This window comes from Clarias gariepinus, chromosome 20, assembly GCF_024256425.1.
Source record: "Clarias gariepinus isolate MV-2021 ecotype Netherlands chromosome 20, CGAR_prim_01v2, whole genome shotgun sequence".
Lineage (NCBI taxonomy): Eukaryota > Metazoa > Chordata > Actinopteri > Siluriformes > Clariidae > Clarias > Clarias gariepinus.
In genome coordinates, this window is record NC_071119.1 from 11700003 (window position 1) to 11717983 (window position 17981).

The 17981-nt window shown below is 40.1% G+C and overlaps 1 protein-coding gene across 3 annotated transcripts; it reads right to left on the reverse strand.

The window, feature by feature from the left end:
* Positions 1-762: 762 nt before the first annotated feature.
* Positions 763-16588, reverse strand: npy1r (neuropeptide Y receptor Y1). Of its 3 annotated transcripts, none has more exons than XM_053479393.1 (3): positions 16413-16588; positions 9882-10686; positions 763-3927 (listed from the first exon to the last, which is right to left on the reverse strand). In XM_053479393.1, the coding sequence occupies exons 2-3, from the start codon at positions 10596-10598 to the stop codon at positions 3511-3513; spliced, it is 1134 nt and encodes a 377-aa protein (XP_053335368.1). In that variant the 5' UTR covers positions 10599-10686; positions 16413-16588; the 3' UTR covers positions 763-3510. The 3 variants fall into 3 exon arrangements, with proteins under 3 accessions (XP_053335368.1, XP_053335367.1, XP_053335366.1); XM_053479392.1 differs by lacking the exon at positions 16413-16588 and adding an exon at positions 12644-12819; XM_053479391.1 differs by having other exon boundaries at positions 764-3927; positions 16408-16588.
* Between the last annotated feature and the right edge of the window lie 1393 nt (positions 16589-17981).

Genomic DNA, 17981 nt, shown 5'->3' on the forward strand with positions numbered 1-17981 from the left:
TTCATCTCTGTATGTGGTGCACGGGAGTCGTCTTTCATGGGTTTTTTTTTTTATAGGTGTTTGTGTGCAACATTTAAAGTGGTATTTAATTTTTTAAAAGGAATTCTTTTCACACCATAAGCACAGCCTGGATACACTGATCCTGAACAAACAGAGATAGCTGAAAAGAGGCCATAATGGTAGAGCTAGAATTTTTGAGGGCCGTTCGAATAAATAGTGGATATACTGTCTATATTTATATATATATATATATATATATATATATATATATATATATATGTTATACATAATGTGATACAGTGATGGGAAATTGTTCATAGTGCTTTTGTTTTGAGTGTTCAGAAATATTGGCACTTTCCATCTATTGTGTGTTATGAATAATTATGTTTAACGTTATTTTTGTATTAAATACTTCAAACGTATCTGTTTCTTCAGTACTCGTGCTAATCCCCTAACAAAAATCCCCTTCACAACTGTGTGGCACTTAGTAACCTAGTAACCCAGTTTAAGGATCTATCCAATGACGGAAACTTCTCTGGATAAGAGCGTCCGCCAAATGCCTAAATGTAAATGTAAATAATGCAAGCAAATCTGAAGTAAAAAAAAACATACGAAACACGGTAGGAAACCAACAACGCAACCACATTTTAGAAAAAACTAAAAGCACATCAAAATGAACTCAAAACAGAAAGGGGATGTCCTTAGTGAATATGATATAGATTTTTTGCTGCTGTGTTTGCACATTAGTTTGAGTGTATTTGGTTTTGCCGATGCATTTATTTTTTGGTTCGCTGACTTATTTTAAGCTTAGAGTCCTTTTTTTTTTTTTCAGATTTCACATCTGTGCCGGTAACACAGCAAAGATCAATAACGATAAAAAAAATGTAAATTAAAAAAAAAGTGTTTATATGGAAGCATATATATCCAGTATGGTTAAATTCCAGGTTGATATCCAAACTTTGCATACAGTAGATTTTCCATGGCATTTAAAAGGTGAGGGTTGAAGTAAATATAACATAGACTTATAGAACAACATGTACTGTATATATCACTAAAAAAGACATGTAAAGACAATCTTTATTCAATTCCATCTGTGTGAATATGACACAATGAGACATATCAGTAACGCAGTAGACAACCTAGAAATGGTTCTTAAAATGGTTCAAATATCAAAAGAATATGGCATCAGAGATCAGGCATGAACATGAGTTTAAATTCTACTGAAAATACTTTTTATCATTATTTAAACCACGTCCACTGCCGAACTGCGCACCTCCGGTGATCTAATCCCATTAAAACTTTGGATACGGCATGTGTTTTCTGATATCCTACCATCTAGACATCATTAGACAAACTCCAGCTAATAAGGAAATATTTTAATCGAATCAAGCTGTAAGCCATAGATTAAATCTGTTCCGTGCCTAAAAATAATAACACCCTACATCAACTGAAACGGTCATCTTCCTTGTCATGATGCTTACAGAAAAAAACACAAATACCATAACACCCCCACCTGACCCCATCTGACACACACACACACACACACACACACACAATGTGGTGTGTCTACCCCCTCAACAAGAAATCTGTCTAACATGGTTGTCTGTGTTGAGGCACACTGGGGAAAAAAACAGTGTCACTAAGCTCTCGTGGCAAGGTTGAAGCTCTCCTTAATTCAGCCCGTCGCGTTTGTGATCATTTTTATAACTGGGTTTAGTTATGTATGAATGTATGGAAGTTTACACACAGAAATTCATAAAATGCACAATAAACACATATTTTATATCTTATAAGCCTGCAGCATATGTACTATTGTTTAGAAAGGGTAGTATTGGAATCCAATCTAAATGCAAGTGTTAAATGTAGGAAATTTTAAATAGCTAAATGTTACATGAATAAAGGCCTTAAGTATGAACAAGAGGGCTTTTCACACACAATGACGACATAGGGCTGATGTCATAGTGCTTGGGCCCTGAATATACACTGTCTGGCCACTGTACTAGGAATAAAGATAAAAGTAATAAAAAAGAATGGGCGAATTAATTTGAACTTTCAAGAAGATTATGGGAACTCTAATAATCACTCTCTACAACAGAATGCACAACATATTGAACTTTAGTTGAATGCTACACCAGTAGAAGTAAAGTGGAGGGTTTAACATCTGTCAGCCAATAGCAAGAATCTGTAGGCAGAGGCTCACCAACATTGACTGGTGCAGGTTTAGACCCAGTCAGCTTTGTATCAACGGTTCAGGCTGGTGGAGGTGGGGGTGGTGTGATGCTGTGGGGAATGTCTTCCTGGTACACGCCATTTACTGTATAACAATCATGAACTGTTTAATCCCCACAGTCTAACATTGTGCACCACTTTTATAGGCATTGGAATGGCATGAGACGCCCCAATTGTGCTTCTTTGGGTCGCAGTTGAACATGCTGTATGTTTGTGTCTTCAAATCACAATAGTCCAGAACCTCAAAGGAAAAGGATTTTCCAACACCTTGTAGATTCCATCAACTGATTCTGTTTGGAGAGTAAAGTAGGATCCTCGTACAGTTGTATTAGATTAAACATCTCTCTAAGTAGCATGATTATACAAATGAATAACTCTAGAACATTAAATTACTTTGACCACAATGCTCTAAATTAAATTACTGTCAAGAATTTACACTACGTTTACATTTAGGCATTTGGCAGACGCTCTTATCCAGAGCGACTTACATTTTTATCTCATTACACATCTGAGCAGTTGAGGGTTAAGGGCCTCGCTCAAGGGCCCAACAGTGTCAACTTGGTGGTTGTGGGGTTTGAACCTGGGATCTTCCGAACCGTAGTCCAATGCCTTAACCACTGAGCTACCCCTGGCTACACTACCAAACTAGGGTCATTTACTGTACATTCATACTGTAGCTGGTCACTAGCGACGAATACAAAGCACAACTTGTTTGTTTTTACAATCAATTGTCTTTCTTTAGCTAACATTTTTTCAATTCTAAATAGGACATAAAAAAAAATAAGCCAGTAACATTCATAAGTGTAGAACATAAGTACTGCTAAACAAAAGTGAACATACAGTATACTGTACAATGACATGTAAACTAAAGACTAGTTTGCAATAAAACCTCAGTAGCCTTGTACTTAAACAGATCATGTTCTACAAAATCCAGTAATAACAATTTCTGACATTTAAATCCATGTCTATATTTGGTGCATCTCTAGAGGACTGGCTTTCAAACCAACATCTTTTGAAGGCGTTTCAGCACCATAATTTCCGTCTCCTAGGGGAGTCCTTTATCTCGACTTTTCCCATTTGTTTGCAGAGATGGAAAACACTGGAAGGCTCACTTACTCACTACTTAAGTTTCTAAGCTGTCCCAGTGAGCCTTTTTCACATCTCCATCTTACACAGTATTTCAGCAAGCGCTGAATGTGATAATGTGATCGTAATCGTACTCCCTCTGTAAATGGTGGCACCAGAATGACCCAAGCTCTCAGGGCTCTTGAGTCCTTCTGCTTAGATATCTGCACTGCTAAGCTTCAAAGAGGTCTTGGACAGGTCGCTGTGGATGGTGGACATGGCGACGGTGTCGTATTCTTCCTCTCTCGTAGAAAGCCTCTTGCAGAGGCGGAAGGACTGCATGTCGCGCTGGAAGTTGCGGTTCAGGAAGCCGTAGAAGATAGGGTTGATGCAGATGGAGCACATGGCAGTCAGGTGGCACAGTAAGAACAGGGGGTTGTGGGTGCAGTTCATGGTGACCTCGTGGTTCCAGTCGACGACAGCGTTGAAGACGTTGAGCGGCAGCCAGCAGATAGCGAAGGCCACGACGATGGAGAACAGCATGACGTTGATGCGCTTCGTCTCGTGGCTGCGATACTTGTTCTCGCGCATCCGCTCCATCGCGCTTTTCCGCTGCCGCAGACGGACGTAGATCTGAAGGGGGTTTAAAAGTGAAAGTCAATGGGAGAGAAGAGAAAGAAAGAAAAAAGGAATTGTTATTTAGTTAGCTTAGTGAGTCAACACTGGTGTTGGGGGACGTTACTTTTTAAGGTAACTAATTGCATTACAAATTACTGTCATTAAATAAGTAATCAGTTACATTACAGCGTTACTTTCTGATAAGTAACAAAAAAAAAGTACTTTTCCATTGCAGGAAAAGAAAACTCCGTTGTGATTCCTCATGCATGTTGTTTTACCCCTATCTCACCTACGCGGTTTCGCGCGGTGGCCGTAAATACGGTTCATCATGATTCACCACAAGTTTTGGCGCTGTGATAAGATTTCCATCTTTCCGCACATCGGTCCTGGCAAAGTCAAACCGCATAGGTGAGACAGGGGTATAACAACAGGAATAACAGAGGGGGCTGTGTCCTTTATACTCCACCGCTCTTGCTCTATCAATCCGTCTGTCCGATTCCTTGATCCTAAAATGACAGAATCAATTCCTATCTAGAGCAACTACACGACAGGACTAACAGGCTTTTTGCTATTGGATAAGTTTCTTTTGGACACAGACAGGACTTGGAATCGAGCCGTTCTGAATTGCCATGGCATAGTAATATGTTTGTGTGCGTCTCCCTCCCCACTTTTAATCTCTCGTTATCATCCTCTTGGCTGTGGTTTAACATGATTAGAATTGTTGGAGGGTTTTGCAGTTCTGCACAGACTGGAGTTGATTTCAGCGACAGCAGATTTTCTGCAATCGGGGCGTTTAAAAGATTCCGGAAAAAAATCCCGGTGGGGTTTTGGGACGGTTAACACAAGGTGACAGCCGCTGGCGTCACTGAGCGCTATAAGGAGAGCTGGCTGTTACATGGATTAGTACGTCTTCCTAATGAGTCATAGTTGTCATGGTAGTTGTAGTTAACCGCGTCGGTAAGTCTAGATCTGGTCTCACTATCTGTTGTGTGCTTGTAAAGATGAATGCCTCTGGAAGAAAGGAGTCATCGCATGTAGAGCTACTGTAGAATAACCCTAGCCTTATGATTTGAATAAAAAAAGAGCAATCTTAGTGCTATTAATACAGATATAATGTAGAGTCGTTTACTCGTTTACAGGATGTTTTCTGTCTAGATTAGATTATTACATTTATAAACTGCGTCACCCAAGGATAGGTCGTCTATATTTTCGAAAGTACATTTCATTCATTTTTCAGTTCACATCAGATACCTGGACAATCCCTAAATATAAAATATTTAATGTGCTTCAGGATAGCCAGTCTTCAGTATTTGTCCATCCATACTCTTTATCTCCTTCTCCTCTTTACCATAAACTATATAAAATACAGTACGGTACAGTAAGATAAGTTACAGCCAAAGTGACTGTTTAAGTATTTACCGACCTGTAGCGCATCTTACTGTCTCAAAGGATTGTAAATGTCACCCTAGAGTCAGCTTTCTACCACTATTGCCCTGTCCACTGTCATTGAGCATTAAACCAGACGCCTACAGAATTAAAAAGCCCTTGAGCAATTCAGGTCGAGTGGTTAAAGATATCCATTAGCGCCTGGAAGATTGTCGCTTCAGTTCCCAAGGCTGCTGGAGAACCACTCTTAGAGCCCTTGAGTAAAAGCCTTCAACTTACGACTTATACACAAGACACTTTAAAAGTAAAAAAAAAAAAAAAAAACATATTTTTCCATGTTAGCTTTTAAAAGTGCTATGTGGAATAAACACGCGCGAAAAAATGCAAATGTCATGCGAGCTGTAATTTAGGTTCTAACCCAAGGAACAGAAAATGTTTTCCACAGCTTGTGGTTAATTAAATGCAGCTTATAACCGAGTTGAAGACGAATGTAAATTACCTCGGCTGAATATCCGCTCTCACTTTAAATACGCTAATTATTACTGTAGTAATTGCAGATGCTTTCATTTGGATCCGACTAAGCGGCATTAACAAACATAACCCTTACTTTGACACCTTCTGAAAATGGGATTCGAAACACCTCTCTCTCTTTCTCTCTCTCTCTCTCTCTCTCTGTCTCTCCTTTGCAATTTTACTCACTCAAAGCACAATTATGGCCTTTAAGCTAAAGTCTCAAGTTATTAAATCTTCAGCTTTGGCCCAATTTCCTCTAATCTCTCTCTCTCTCTCTAGCTTCATTATGCATGTCTGCAGTGCTTGCATATAAGTGTATTATGTGTTAGTGAGCTTATGTGGCAGGCCTGCTAGCAATGTTCAATCAACAACCTCCACTTCATCCCACTTTTTTTCCAGGTCCACTACAATATCCATCATTAAAATATAAATAAATAAATAAAGGGTCCTGGAGAGACTGGTATGTGCGTGCACTCCAGCCGCTCTGAGTGCGTTCCTGCTTTTCTTCTCAAGGGGTGGAGATTTTAATCAACCAAGAAAATGAGAAAGAAAAGAGGCAGAGAGGGTTCTTGGTAAAGCTCCAGTCATTACTAAGCTTCTGAAAATGGGTTCACACATACAGGCACACACACGCACACACACACACACACAAAAATACCAAGCTAAAATGCCAAGTCAGATCACTGCCACAGCATAAGGTTTTGTTAAATCTACTGTCAGTATAACCGATGGAAATCAAATACAACCCTAGATGCTGACTCATTGCAAATTTACATACAGTTGCAAGAAAATGCATGTGATTTCTTTGGGATTACATGGAGTTTTGCATGAATTGGGGGTAAAATGTGCTCTGAACTTCATCTTATAGTCACAACAATAGAAAAACGCAGTCTGCTTAACTGTCGACGTGTACAAACGTCTCTGAATACATTTTTAGGAAATGTTCTGTGTCCCTTTTTTTTTTTTTTTTTTTACAAATGAATGCATTAATTGGTAAAAATCTTTACCCTTGACCGACTGTTTTTTATCCGAGGACACGCCGTCGCAGTCGGACCAATGTTTGCTGGGATGGAGCAACAGATACTGACTGAAGTAAGATAATTATGTGGCTTATTCTAAATTAGCACAACATATATTCCCTCTGTTGCATACCATTTTGTTACTAAGCATATGAAAATGATAGAAACGTGTAATAAATCTAGGCGAGGGTGAAAGTAGGGGGTATGGCCTGGTACTGCATGCCATCATTATAAGATTCAATTGTGGTACGCAGTACTAAAAAGATGGGAGAGCAGCTGTCTGGAAAAAAAAACCCACATTCAAAAAACCAGTCACAGTAGAACTTTCTTCAAGAAATCCTATCTGCTAACGTTATTTCATCTTAAACAACACTTTGTTTAGCTTCCAAGTTGTTCTGAATTGCGTCTGAATCGTCTCATTACCGTTAGTTAACATTAGCGCAAGCTTAAGGCTCACCACACTGATTTGTTCATTGATCCTGCGAGCTACAAAGCTAACAAGCTTCTTACACAAGGCTGAATCCCAAATCCCTCTCTAACCCCTGATCAGTTACACTACTTGGTGTGTGGAACAATGGATTCTAAACCCTATATAGTGAACTAACTTTCCATTATATGCTATTTGCCTCCAATGGCTTCATTAGCCTCCCCTTTTGGCTACACAGTCCTGATAAAATAAAATAAAATAAAATAAAAAACTAGAAAGCAGAAGAGAAGAAAGTATTAGTACTTTAACTCACCCAATTAAATCAATTTTAGTCAATTTGTCTGCTTTATTACTTATAGCTTGTTAAAGTGCTAAGCTAACACACGATAAGATACTAGCTATGTAAGTTGATTTTCATGACAATCCCTACACAGGTCAGTTTGCTACAAATGTTTTTTCCCTAAAAAATGATTTTCTTGATTTAAAATCTTTTACCATAGTAAAATAATGTCCTAATAATCATATACCAGGTGCTATAAGGAAACGTTTTCAGGGAAGGTCAGGGTCAGTTCTTTTACCTTAGTTTTTTTTTTTTTTTTTTTTTTGTATGTTAAAGTTCACGCCTAGTTACAGGATAAGCCTTTACAATATCAGTGTCTAGATCAGGGATGGGCTGACTGTCCTAGCAGGTCGAAGCTTGACATGCTTTTTGGTGTTTGCCTTGTTCTAACAGACCTCATCATGCTGATAAAGAGCTTCCTAATTAGCTGATAAGGTGAATTAGTTGTGACTAAACTGTGCCATATTCGGAGAAAACAACCATCCATTTTCTGCAATGAGCTAGAATTAATATGGTTTTCTTTTTTCTTTCTTTCTTTTTTTCCATATGTACAGATTAATTCAGAGCTAAACAACCTGCTGTCATTTGCTGTGACTTTTCAGAAACCCACACATAGAGCAATGGGTACATATCTGCAAGTCTGGATGCATAAATATAAATACAATTTATCACACTTCGCCTTTAATATGATAAGTAGTCTCCCTCTAATGCGGTTTCAGCAAAAAAAAAAAAAAAAGAGAGAGAGAAGAACTAAAATCTATGCACCCCAGGATCTACACAGATTTTGTGATCGCCATTTTTGAGGAACACATTGTCGCTGCTCTTGCTACAATCCTTCTGCACAATATTTTCACCACACTTAAGGTCCTTTTCACAACTGGCCCAGTTCTGGGACTATTCTGGGTTTGTTTGGAGCAGAGCAGAGCTGCTGCCTATTCCAACACCACTGTTTTCTACAGCATATTCAAATCAGTCATAACATTAAAACCACTGACCGCCTCAGGGAACCACATTATTATCTCTTTATAGTGGCATCTACATTGGAACAGTCAATTCTCAAAAGTTGATGTTTTGGAAGCAGAAGAGAACTGGTCAAGCATAAGGAACTGAGCATCTTTAGTGGTCCGTGGAAGAACATTGCATGAGCACCCAGGGCTCACTGATGTGCATGGGGTGTGACAGATAGCCCATCCACAGAACCCTCAGATCCCACAGAACACCTACTGTAATGCAAATTGCTATAAAAGTTAATGCTGGTTAAAATAGAAAGGTGCCAGAAACCACAGTACATGGCAGATTCCTGCGAATGTATAGCTGTAAACCCAACAGAGTACCCATGCTCACCTCTGTCTACCACCATTAGTGGGCATGTAAGTATCAGGTATAGACCATGAAGCAATAGAAGTAGGTGGCATGCTCTTGGACAGCCAGGTGCCTGTGTGTCACTTACCAGACTATACATACCACTTACCTAAATGCTGTTGCAGAACAGCTACACTCGTTTTTTGCAACAGTATTCCCTAATGGCAGTGCCTTCTCTCAGAAAGATGATGCATCCTGTCACAAAAATTGTTCACAAATAGTTTGATAACAATAGTTCAAGGTCAATTGAGTATCCATGGGAGGTTCTGGGCGAACAAGTCTAATCCACGGGGGCCTTAAAGCACTTAAGTGATCTGCTGCTAACATCTTTATGCCAGACACCACAGCAGACCATCATACACTGGGCAGACACAGCATTAAAACCACCACCTGTGTTATATTGTGTAGGTCCTCCTTGTGTAATTAAAACATCTAAGACCAGACGAGGAATCCATGCCCTCTGAAGGCCAAAAACATGTGGCCAAAAGTATGCAGACGTCTGACCATCACATCCATTTGTGGTTTCTCCCAATCCGTTGCCACAAAGGTGAAACCACATGTTAGTCCAGGATGTCTCTGTATGCTGTATTTTTAAGATTTGCCATCATTGCAACTGAGAGGACCAAACCTCTTCCAGAATGATGAAGAGAGGGTGTCATTTACGATTCTGCATGATTTGCCAACCTTGGTGTGGAAGAACAGAGCCTACTTTTGCATTTTATTTCACATACCCAAAGCAGTCTAGAATGCAACAGTGAAGTTTTGTTCTAATTCTTATATCATATGGCCTTAATAATTCTTTTTTTTTGCTTGATCATAGTCTATGGAGAAATAATTAAGTTTGTACATGGTCACTTGAATAACTAATGCTCGACTATAACATGCTTAATGCCTTCTTAATAACTACTGTCTAGCCACTTACCTTCAGGTAGCAAATGAAGATGAAGGCGAGGGGTGCGACATACTGCAGCAGCAACATGGTGGTTGTGTAGGTAAGCTTGAATTGGCGAGAGGGCCACTGCTCCATACACACCACCTTGCCTCGGTAGTGCTCACGCAAAATGGCAGGCAGCTGCTGCAGGGGTGCATCAGTAGTAATGGAGAAGAGCAGGAAAGGCATGGCGGTGAGCAGAGCCAGACCCCAGCTGAGGGCAACTCCCAGACAGGCGTGCAGCGCACTGGGTCTCCAGCCACGAGGTCGCACGATCAGCTGGTGGCGCTCGACGGCAATCAGCACAAGAGAGAAGATGGAGACAGAGACTGAAGTGCACTGTGCTAGGCTGTTGATCTTGCACATGGCAGCACCGAATGCCCAATGGTCCATTAACGTGTAGGCAAATGTGAATGGCAGACAGACAAGTGCCATCAGCAAGTCTGAGGCTGACAGGTTGGCAATAAGCACGCTAGTGGCGTTGGAGAGTTCACGCTGGCGCCAAATCAAAACAATCAATGCCAAATTACCAGTCACTCCCAGCAAGGCTACAGCACTGTAGGCAACAGCAAGGATCACAAATAAGGGCTGGTCGGCATGGCACTCCTCATTGTGGAACGCCGAAAGGTTGGCAAGGGTACAGTTGGGGGAGGAACAGTTTAGGATGGCAAGAGGCGGGACAGGAGGGAGAAGATAAGGGTCAGGCATTGTGGCTTCTCTTCTTAATTGAATTGGACGAAGGCTTTATTCAAAGGTCCTTGTAAACATCATGGCTTTGGAGATAAAGCACCTGGCACTGTCAAAGAAAAAGAAGAAGAAAACAAATCATACGAAGAAAACATTTATACCCTGCTCTATTGCATTTGCAAGGTTTCAAACAAAACACTCAACATTTTAAACTTAATAAGCACAAACACCATTGCATAAAGTCTTTAGGCTGCTTTTCCACCCAATATGTGTATAAATTACTGAAGACAATAATTCGTCATTACTTCATCAGCACTGATGTAAAAAGTCCGACTTTAGGAGCCAGCAGACTCTCAAGCTGGTCTCAGAAAACTGAAAAATGTTTCTGGGTTGATGTTAAATATTGTAGAGAGACTTTATAATTTGGCCTCATTGATGTCAGGGGTATTGATTGTACGACAGGTCCCATTCACGTGCATCACCTGAGTCAGGGTGCAATCCTGTGTAACACAGCAGCATGTCTCCGATGCCAGAATATTGATTTCAGGACATTGAACTGCTGCATTTCTTATATGAAATCCATCATATATATATAAATATACATGTGCTTTAGTAATTATATACAGTACAAATATTGCAGTTCTCCCTGTGCTTGGTGGGTTTCCTCCAGGTCCTCTGGTTTCCTCTGACAGCTCAAAGACACGCAGATTTGGTTCTAAGTAGTGTGTGAATAAGTGCATGAGTGCATCAGTGTGTGCGTGCGTGTGTGTGTGTGTGTGTGTCCATGTGTGTGATGGATTGGCACTCCGTCCAGGGTGAACCCTGCCTCATGTTAAGCGGTATAGAAAATGAATGAATGAATGAATAAATAAATAAATAAATGAAAAAAAATTCTACCAAAGAAATTCTTTCTTGATGTTTTTTCCCAGTAGAAATCATAAATTGCCAGGGAACAGGTGTGGTCGAATATTATTTGCAATAAACACCTTTTTTAATTTAATATTTGGTAAAATATGCAACATTATGGCGGACAGCGGAAACATTTTGTTCTTTTCAACTTGCAGAAACTGGGTTTTAATGAAATTAAGGTGCTCCCACTCTTGTAATTGGGAGTGGCATATTCAGGAACATTAGTTATAGTGTGGGCTGCTTAGGTAAGTAATTATGAGTCGTACTTTATCACGCGTGATTTTAAAGCCAGAAGTCAGAATATGAATTGCGTTCTCGAGGTAACAAACGCACCAGCGACATCTCTTTTACCTCTGTCACTGTCGCTTTCACGCACGCGTATGCGTTTCACAAAGATTCCGTCAGCGGATGGTGAAACTGACAGCACTATTTTGCCTGTCCACAAGCCTGCCATTAGTCTATAAGCATGGGCTGAAAAACTGAGCAGCTTATGTTCTTTTCAAAGGCCATTCCCTAGACAGTAACGTTCTAAGAAGTGGCCTTAACAGAGGCCGACTATTAAGGTAATTGAAAGCTCTCGCAGGCAAAGTCCATTAAATGTCATGTTAGAATGAGTCTCGAAGATGTCAAGTAGAATATTTTTAAGTTGTTTTCCTTTTTCTTTTAACTCGAAGAGCCGTGTCCTGAACCAGCGCCAGAATGCTGGTGCCAGTCATCTGTGACAGAGACAAGCACACACACACCGACACACAGAGAGGGAATGATAAAGAGAGAGAGAGAGAGAGAGAGAGAGAGAGCACTTACAGGCTTTATTACTAATAGAAGAAATTAGTGCCAATATTTGCTGTATGTTATTAGCCTCACATGATGATATATGGACTAGTTTGTGGTTTATATTACGTGTCATGAATTATTTTACCAGATACTACAGTGTATGCGTCACATTCTCATTCTGAAGACTTTATATAATTTCATGAAGTGATAAAATCATGAAGGCAACAAAAACTAGATTCACTTAATCTGCCTTAAAATGCTGAAAAATATCTAAATTCCAGTCTGTGGAAATTCCCAGAATTTGAATGCATATGACATAAGTGGTTCAAAGAATAGCTCATTAATAATAGAATAACACAAAGAGCCAAAAATAGTTGTCTTACAAGCAAGAAAATTCCGGTGATGTGACCTTCTACGTCCTCCTGCTCTTAATATCTCGCTCGCACTCGTCATGAATCATCGCGGAGCTGGCTCTTAGCAAGGCCACCGGTTCACAGCAGGGCTGTTAACATTATAAGCACCTCCAAGTGCAACCTGTCTGATTACATTTGACAAGGAAACACAGTTTCATGCAATTCATTCATTTAATATGTCATACGATATGTTCTTCTTTATTAAGTTAATGTCGTTAAATGAGCAAATTTACATATCACGTTAAAAAAGCTGGTTGGTCAAAATCATTATTTAGTTGATGTTTGGAGTGGACACACTCGCTGCAGGAAACTATTTTAATGCAAGAATGAAATCTTATATGCAAATTCGATGAAAGCGGGAAAAGAAAAAGTCTGTGGAAAAGTTTGACCATCCTTCCTGTTATAAAGTCTCAGAACTTAATTATCTTGATAGGCCCTAATTGACTTGTTAGGATTTGTTACTCGAATTAAAAATTAGCATTAGGAATTGGCAGCTGATGACATTTCCGGATCATAGTTAAATCTTTGGCTCTTCAAACCAAACAGGATCTGGGAATTAATCTCATTTTGATGGCCTACAATGCAGAGGCAGGGTATAAAAAAGGATATCAAAAATCTCATTTCCACTGTCTGAAATGCCATTAAGAAATGGAAGTTAAGGGGAACTGTGAACGGCGATGCAACATCCGGGAGATCAAGCCAATATTTAGATTGAGTTGCCTATAATCGTGCAAGAAAGGTAAATAAAAAAAATAAGCATAGTTTTTTCTATATATTTCAGCAAGCACCTACAGCAAGGTATAGCTGGCACAGGAGCAATGCTTGCATAAACATGATCTGCATGGGAGAGTCATCAGAATGACATCTTACCTGGGATTGATTCAGAAAAGTGAACAACTGATGTATGCCATACAACAACTAGATGAGTCAGAAGCATTTTGGAAACAAAAAGCAATCACTAAATAACTTGTTTTTGTGGGGGAAAAAGTGCATGACTCCTTTCCACCTGTTAAGCATGAGCTGAATCTATTATGCTTTAAATTTGTGTGACGGTAAATGACACAAGGAACACTACACAGGTAAATATCATCCCATTATGGACACAAATGTCTCGGTCTATAAAAAAAAAGAACTGACGCTGGCTATAAATTATTTCAATAAACGCAGGCTGACCTTTACAGAATGGCCCTTACAGTCCCTTGACATCGCTGAATATTTGTTTGTAGATCTTAATTACGCCATGCATGCAAGAGGGCCTGGGAATATCTCAGATAAACAGTACTAGAAATAAGAAATAATAAAAAAAAAAAAAACAGGATAGACAGATCAGTCGCTGGCTACGAAAAGCATTTGCAAGCTGTGTACTGTATGCATCATGGGAGGTGTTAGTCGAGTGTCTAAACATTTGCTAATGTTATAAGTGTGTGTATATAAGGTAACCCTGGATTAACATTTCTAGCAAATAATTTGCAGTAGAAGTTTAGAAAAAATTATATTTTTATGATTATTATTTTTTTTTTAATACCTTGGTAAATTAAATAAACTGTTACTGATTCCTAATAATATAATGATACCGTGTGCCGGAAGAGGGATGACAGACCCAGAGACGAAAACACACAAAGATCAAGACAAACCAGCAACATCTGAGTCATTGATTAGAGACAAAGACGTACAAGGAAAGAAGGATGAAAGGCCAAATCTGGAATAATGAATACAGGCACGGATAAGAGAGAGAAAAAGGAAAAGAAGGAGAGTGTGTTTAAGAGAGAAAAGAGATGACTGGTGAGCTATGGACGGAGCTGAAGAGAGCTGAAGCTAGTGCAAATACAGTAGGTCTCACTCAAAGCCTCATTTTAGCTCTAAATGCACTGGGCTCTTAGAAGCTATGGATTTTTTCCTGGCTTATCTTTAATCACACTTTGCTTCAAACCTGTGTGTGTGTATGTGTGTGTCTCTCTACCACATTATATTTTTTGAGAGGCCAGCTTAAGGCAATATTTAAGCCTAGTGATTTACAGTTATATGTTATATTCTCTCTCTCTTTCTCTCTATCTCTCTCCACACACCCAACGTTCATAAGCTCCACAAAGCCATGACCATTCTTCTCCTGACTCATTGACACAAAATTAACTTTTTATTTTTTTTATTTTTTCCCCACAAGATGTTTATAGTCCACAATAAGCACGGGTCCTAATGCAGCACTAAACAACTGAACCCATATTTCATTTTGTCATAATGGGCGAGAATATCCTGAAGGTGTAGGGCGGTTTCAGCTCCACCTGCGTAATATCAAGCGCAGCTACAGTAGTGCCAGCATGAGCTACTGGATCTGGTGAAAAGGTGAAAAGTTCAGATATACTCGGATGCAATCCCTCACGTACTGTACAGCACAACAATATCGCTGGCTTTATATCTGTATACCATTTTATAAACAAAAGAAAAAACATCTTCAGTTGTGCATGTGCTCTCTGCTGCTCCAGATTCCTTTTCTTGACTGACATGAATAAAAAACTGACTTATGATTAGAGGTGTTATTGAATGAATCATGGTTGTACAGATATTTCAGTTACCGCAGACCAGCTCAAACCACTCACTCATTATTCATACTGTTTTATTCTGTATATGGTGGCTTGAAGTCTATTCCAGGATCACCCTGAGGTACACCCTAAATGGATTGCCAATCCATACACACATATTTACACACTCACATGCTCATTCACACACTACGGGCAATTTGGGAACGCCAGTTACCTTAACCTGCATGTGTGAGGGAACCGAAGAAGAAAGCAACCAAGCAGGGGGAGAACATGCAAACTCCATTATGTGAGGTGGGAATCGAACCCTCAACCCCACTGAGCCAGCGTGCCGCCCAGCTCGAACCAGCCCGTTAACTTTTTTTCCCTCTGATCTCTTTCATCAACAACCTGGTGTTTCCAGGTTTTCAGGTCTGCTGCTGCTCAGTGCTGCCCCCCACCCTTTTTGTGTGTTTGTGTGTGAAAAGAATTAAATAAAATCCCTGTCTGTTACCAACAACGGTGCCAGAAAAGGCAGAGAAGAAACTCTATATCAACTCATCATTCATTGGATTGCCTACAGAGCTCATAACTATTGGAACATTCACCGCCTTTTTTAGTGTTGGAGAACAAATCAAGGAAGACTTTGCTTGGTTGCATAAGTATTCCCTTGTTCCAGAGTCAATATATTTTTTTGCATGACTAAATACATTCTCATATATACAATATATATATATATATATATATATATATATATATATATATATATATGAGAATGTATTCAGTCATGCAAAACAATATGATTTTATTATTTATATATAAATAATAAAATCATATTGTTTTGCATATATATATATATATATATATATATATATATATATAGCCTATGTATATATATTTATTATTATTATTATTATTATTATTATTATGCATATCACATGTGCGCACAAACAGGTCAAAGTACGGCACACTTTACACACCTGCCATAATTCATGTCCTCGGAAATACCAAGCGTTTCCCCTCACACTCCTTTAAAGTCCTGATCTTTTCCTTCCCTTCTTTATTCTTTTCTGTCCATAAAGACCCCTATATAAATGATGTGAATTCGAGTCCCTTTGTGCCTCGAGCGCGCTCGAGCCCTTCAGCATCAGACTTTCCCGCTTTATCTCTCCGAGAAGAAACAGACAGAGAGCGCGTGCTGAAATGAAACGCATGACTTACCTCACCTGCGCAGTCACGCAGCCGCTGCAGTCTGAGAGCGTGCACACTGCTGCCAACACTTTCTATAACGCACTAGACTCCAACTCCAACCCACACACACACACACACACACGGTCAGGGTGACACACACGCACGCGCGCATCACGCACGCATCCTCCTCAAAGACTCTTCAGAGCTCAGAATGTCACCTCTCTCTCTCTCTCTCTCTCTGTCTCTGTCTCTGCGCGCGTGTGCGTTCAGGCGCGCGTCTTTCTGTGCGTCCACGCGCGTGCATGTGTTGTGTTCACGCGCCCCTGTGCGTTCCACAGGGCAGATGAAGTCGTAGCTGGGGACAGTGAGTCGTGAGTCGTGGTAATGCAAGCCAGAGCTCGTCCCTAGTGCTTGCATGGGCTAATAGAATAAAAAAAATTCCTTGGTGCATGGGCCCACAAGGTTTGAGTCAGCCTAAACTTTGGAATTGTGTTGCTCACTCACTTCATCATCTATACTGTTTTATCCCAAGACACTTAGGGCACTAGGTACACAGTGCCAATCAACACACTTATTTACACACTACAGGCGTTTTGGACATGTCTTTGCACTATGGGAGGAAACCAGTGTATCCAGAGGAAACCCACCAAACACGGTAAGAACACGCTAACTCCATACAAACAGACCTGAAGCAGAACTTGAACCCCTGTGCCACCCATCTACTTGTTACCCAGCACATCAGGCAATGGATACACCCCATGCTAGAAATATATCCGTCGTTTCCGTGGCTGCTACATACAGGGTGAAGGACAAATGGATGTCCTGGGTTTTTTTTTTCCAAGAAATAAAAATCCTGGGGCTAGATCGCGGGTTTGAGTTAGCCAAAAATTTGGAATTGTGTTACTCACTCAATCATCTATCGTCTATACCGCTTTATCCTGTAAACAAGCCCGCAGTGGGCCTGGACCCTATCCCAGGAGACGTAGGGCACAAGACACACAGGGTAAACCTTCAACATTGTGTCAATCCACACTCTTATTTACAAACTATAGGCAGTTTGGGAGTACCAATCAACCAACCTTACTTACAGGGTCGGCCACTTGGGGTAAAGAACCTTACTCAAGGGTTCAGGGCTCAAACTACTGTAGGGCTCCTCCTGATTAGTAGTCCAACACCTTTACCACCGAGCCACCCCTTTGCCCCAGAATGTGTTATAAGTAATAGAAAGGGAGTAATAGGAACACTATATATCAATGAAGAAGCCTTTGTCACATAAACATTATAGCATAGTAAAATATGTTTCCTTGCATATCCCAAATTGTAAGGACTGTGAGTCAGCCATGATACAGCACCCCTGGAGTAGAGAGGGATTAGTGCCTTGCTCATTGCAAATAAGTGGCAGATTGGCAATACTGGAGCTTAAACACTGATCTTCTGATCTGGAATCCAGAGGCTATTACTGATTATAACTGATGTTAAAACACAATGTTCCTCATATAGTGGCTGGTAAGTATTTATTCGCAGTTGAAGGGCCAACTGCAAACTACTGTGTACTTTTTTCTTGTGGGAGTGTTGGCAGCATCAAGAACGCATCTTTTGTACTT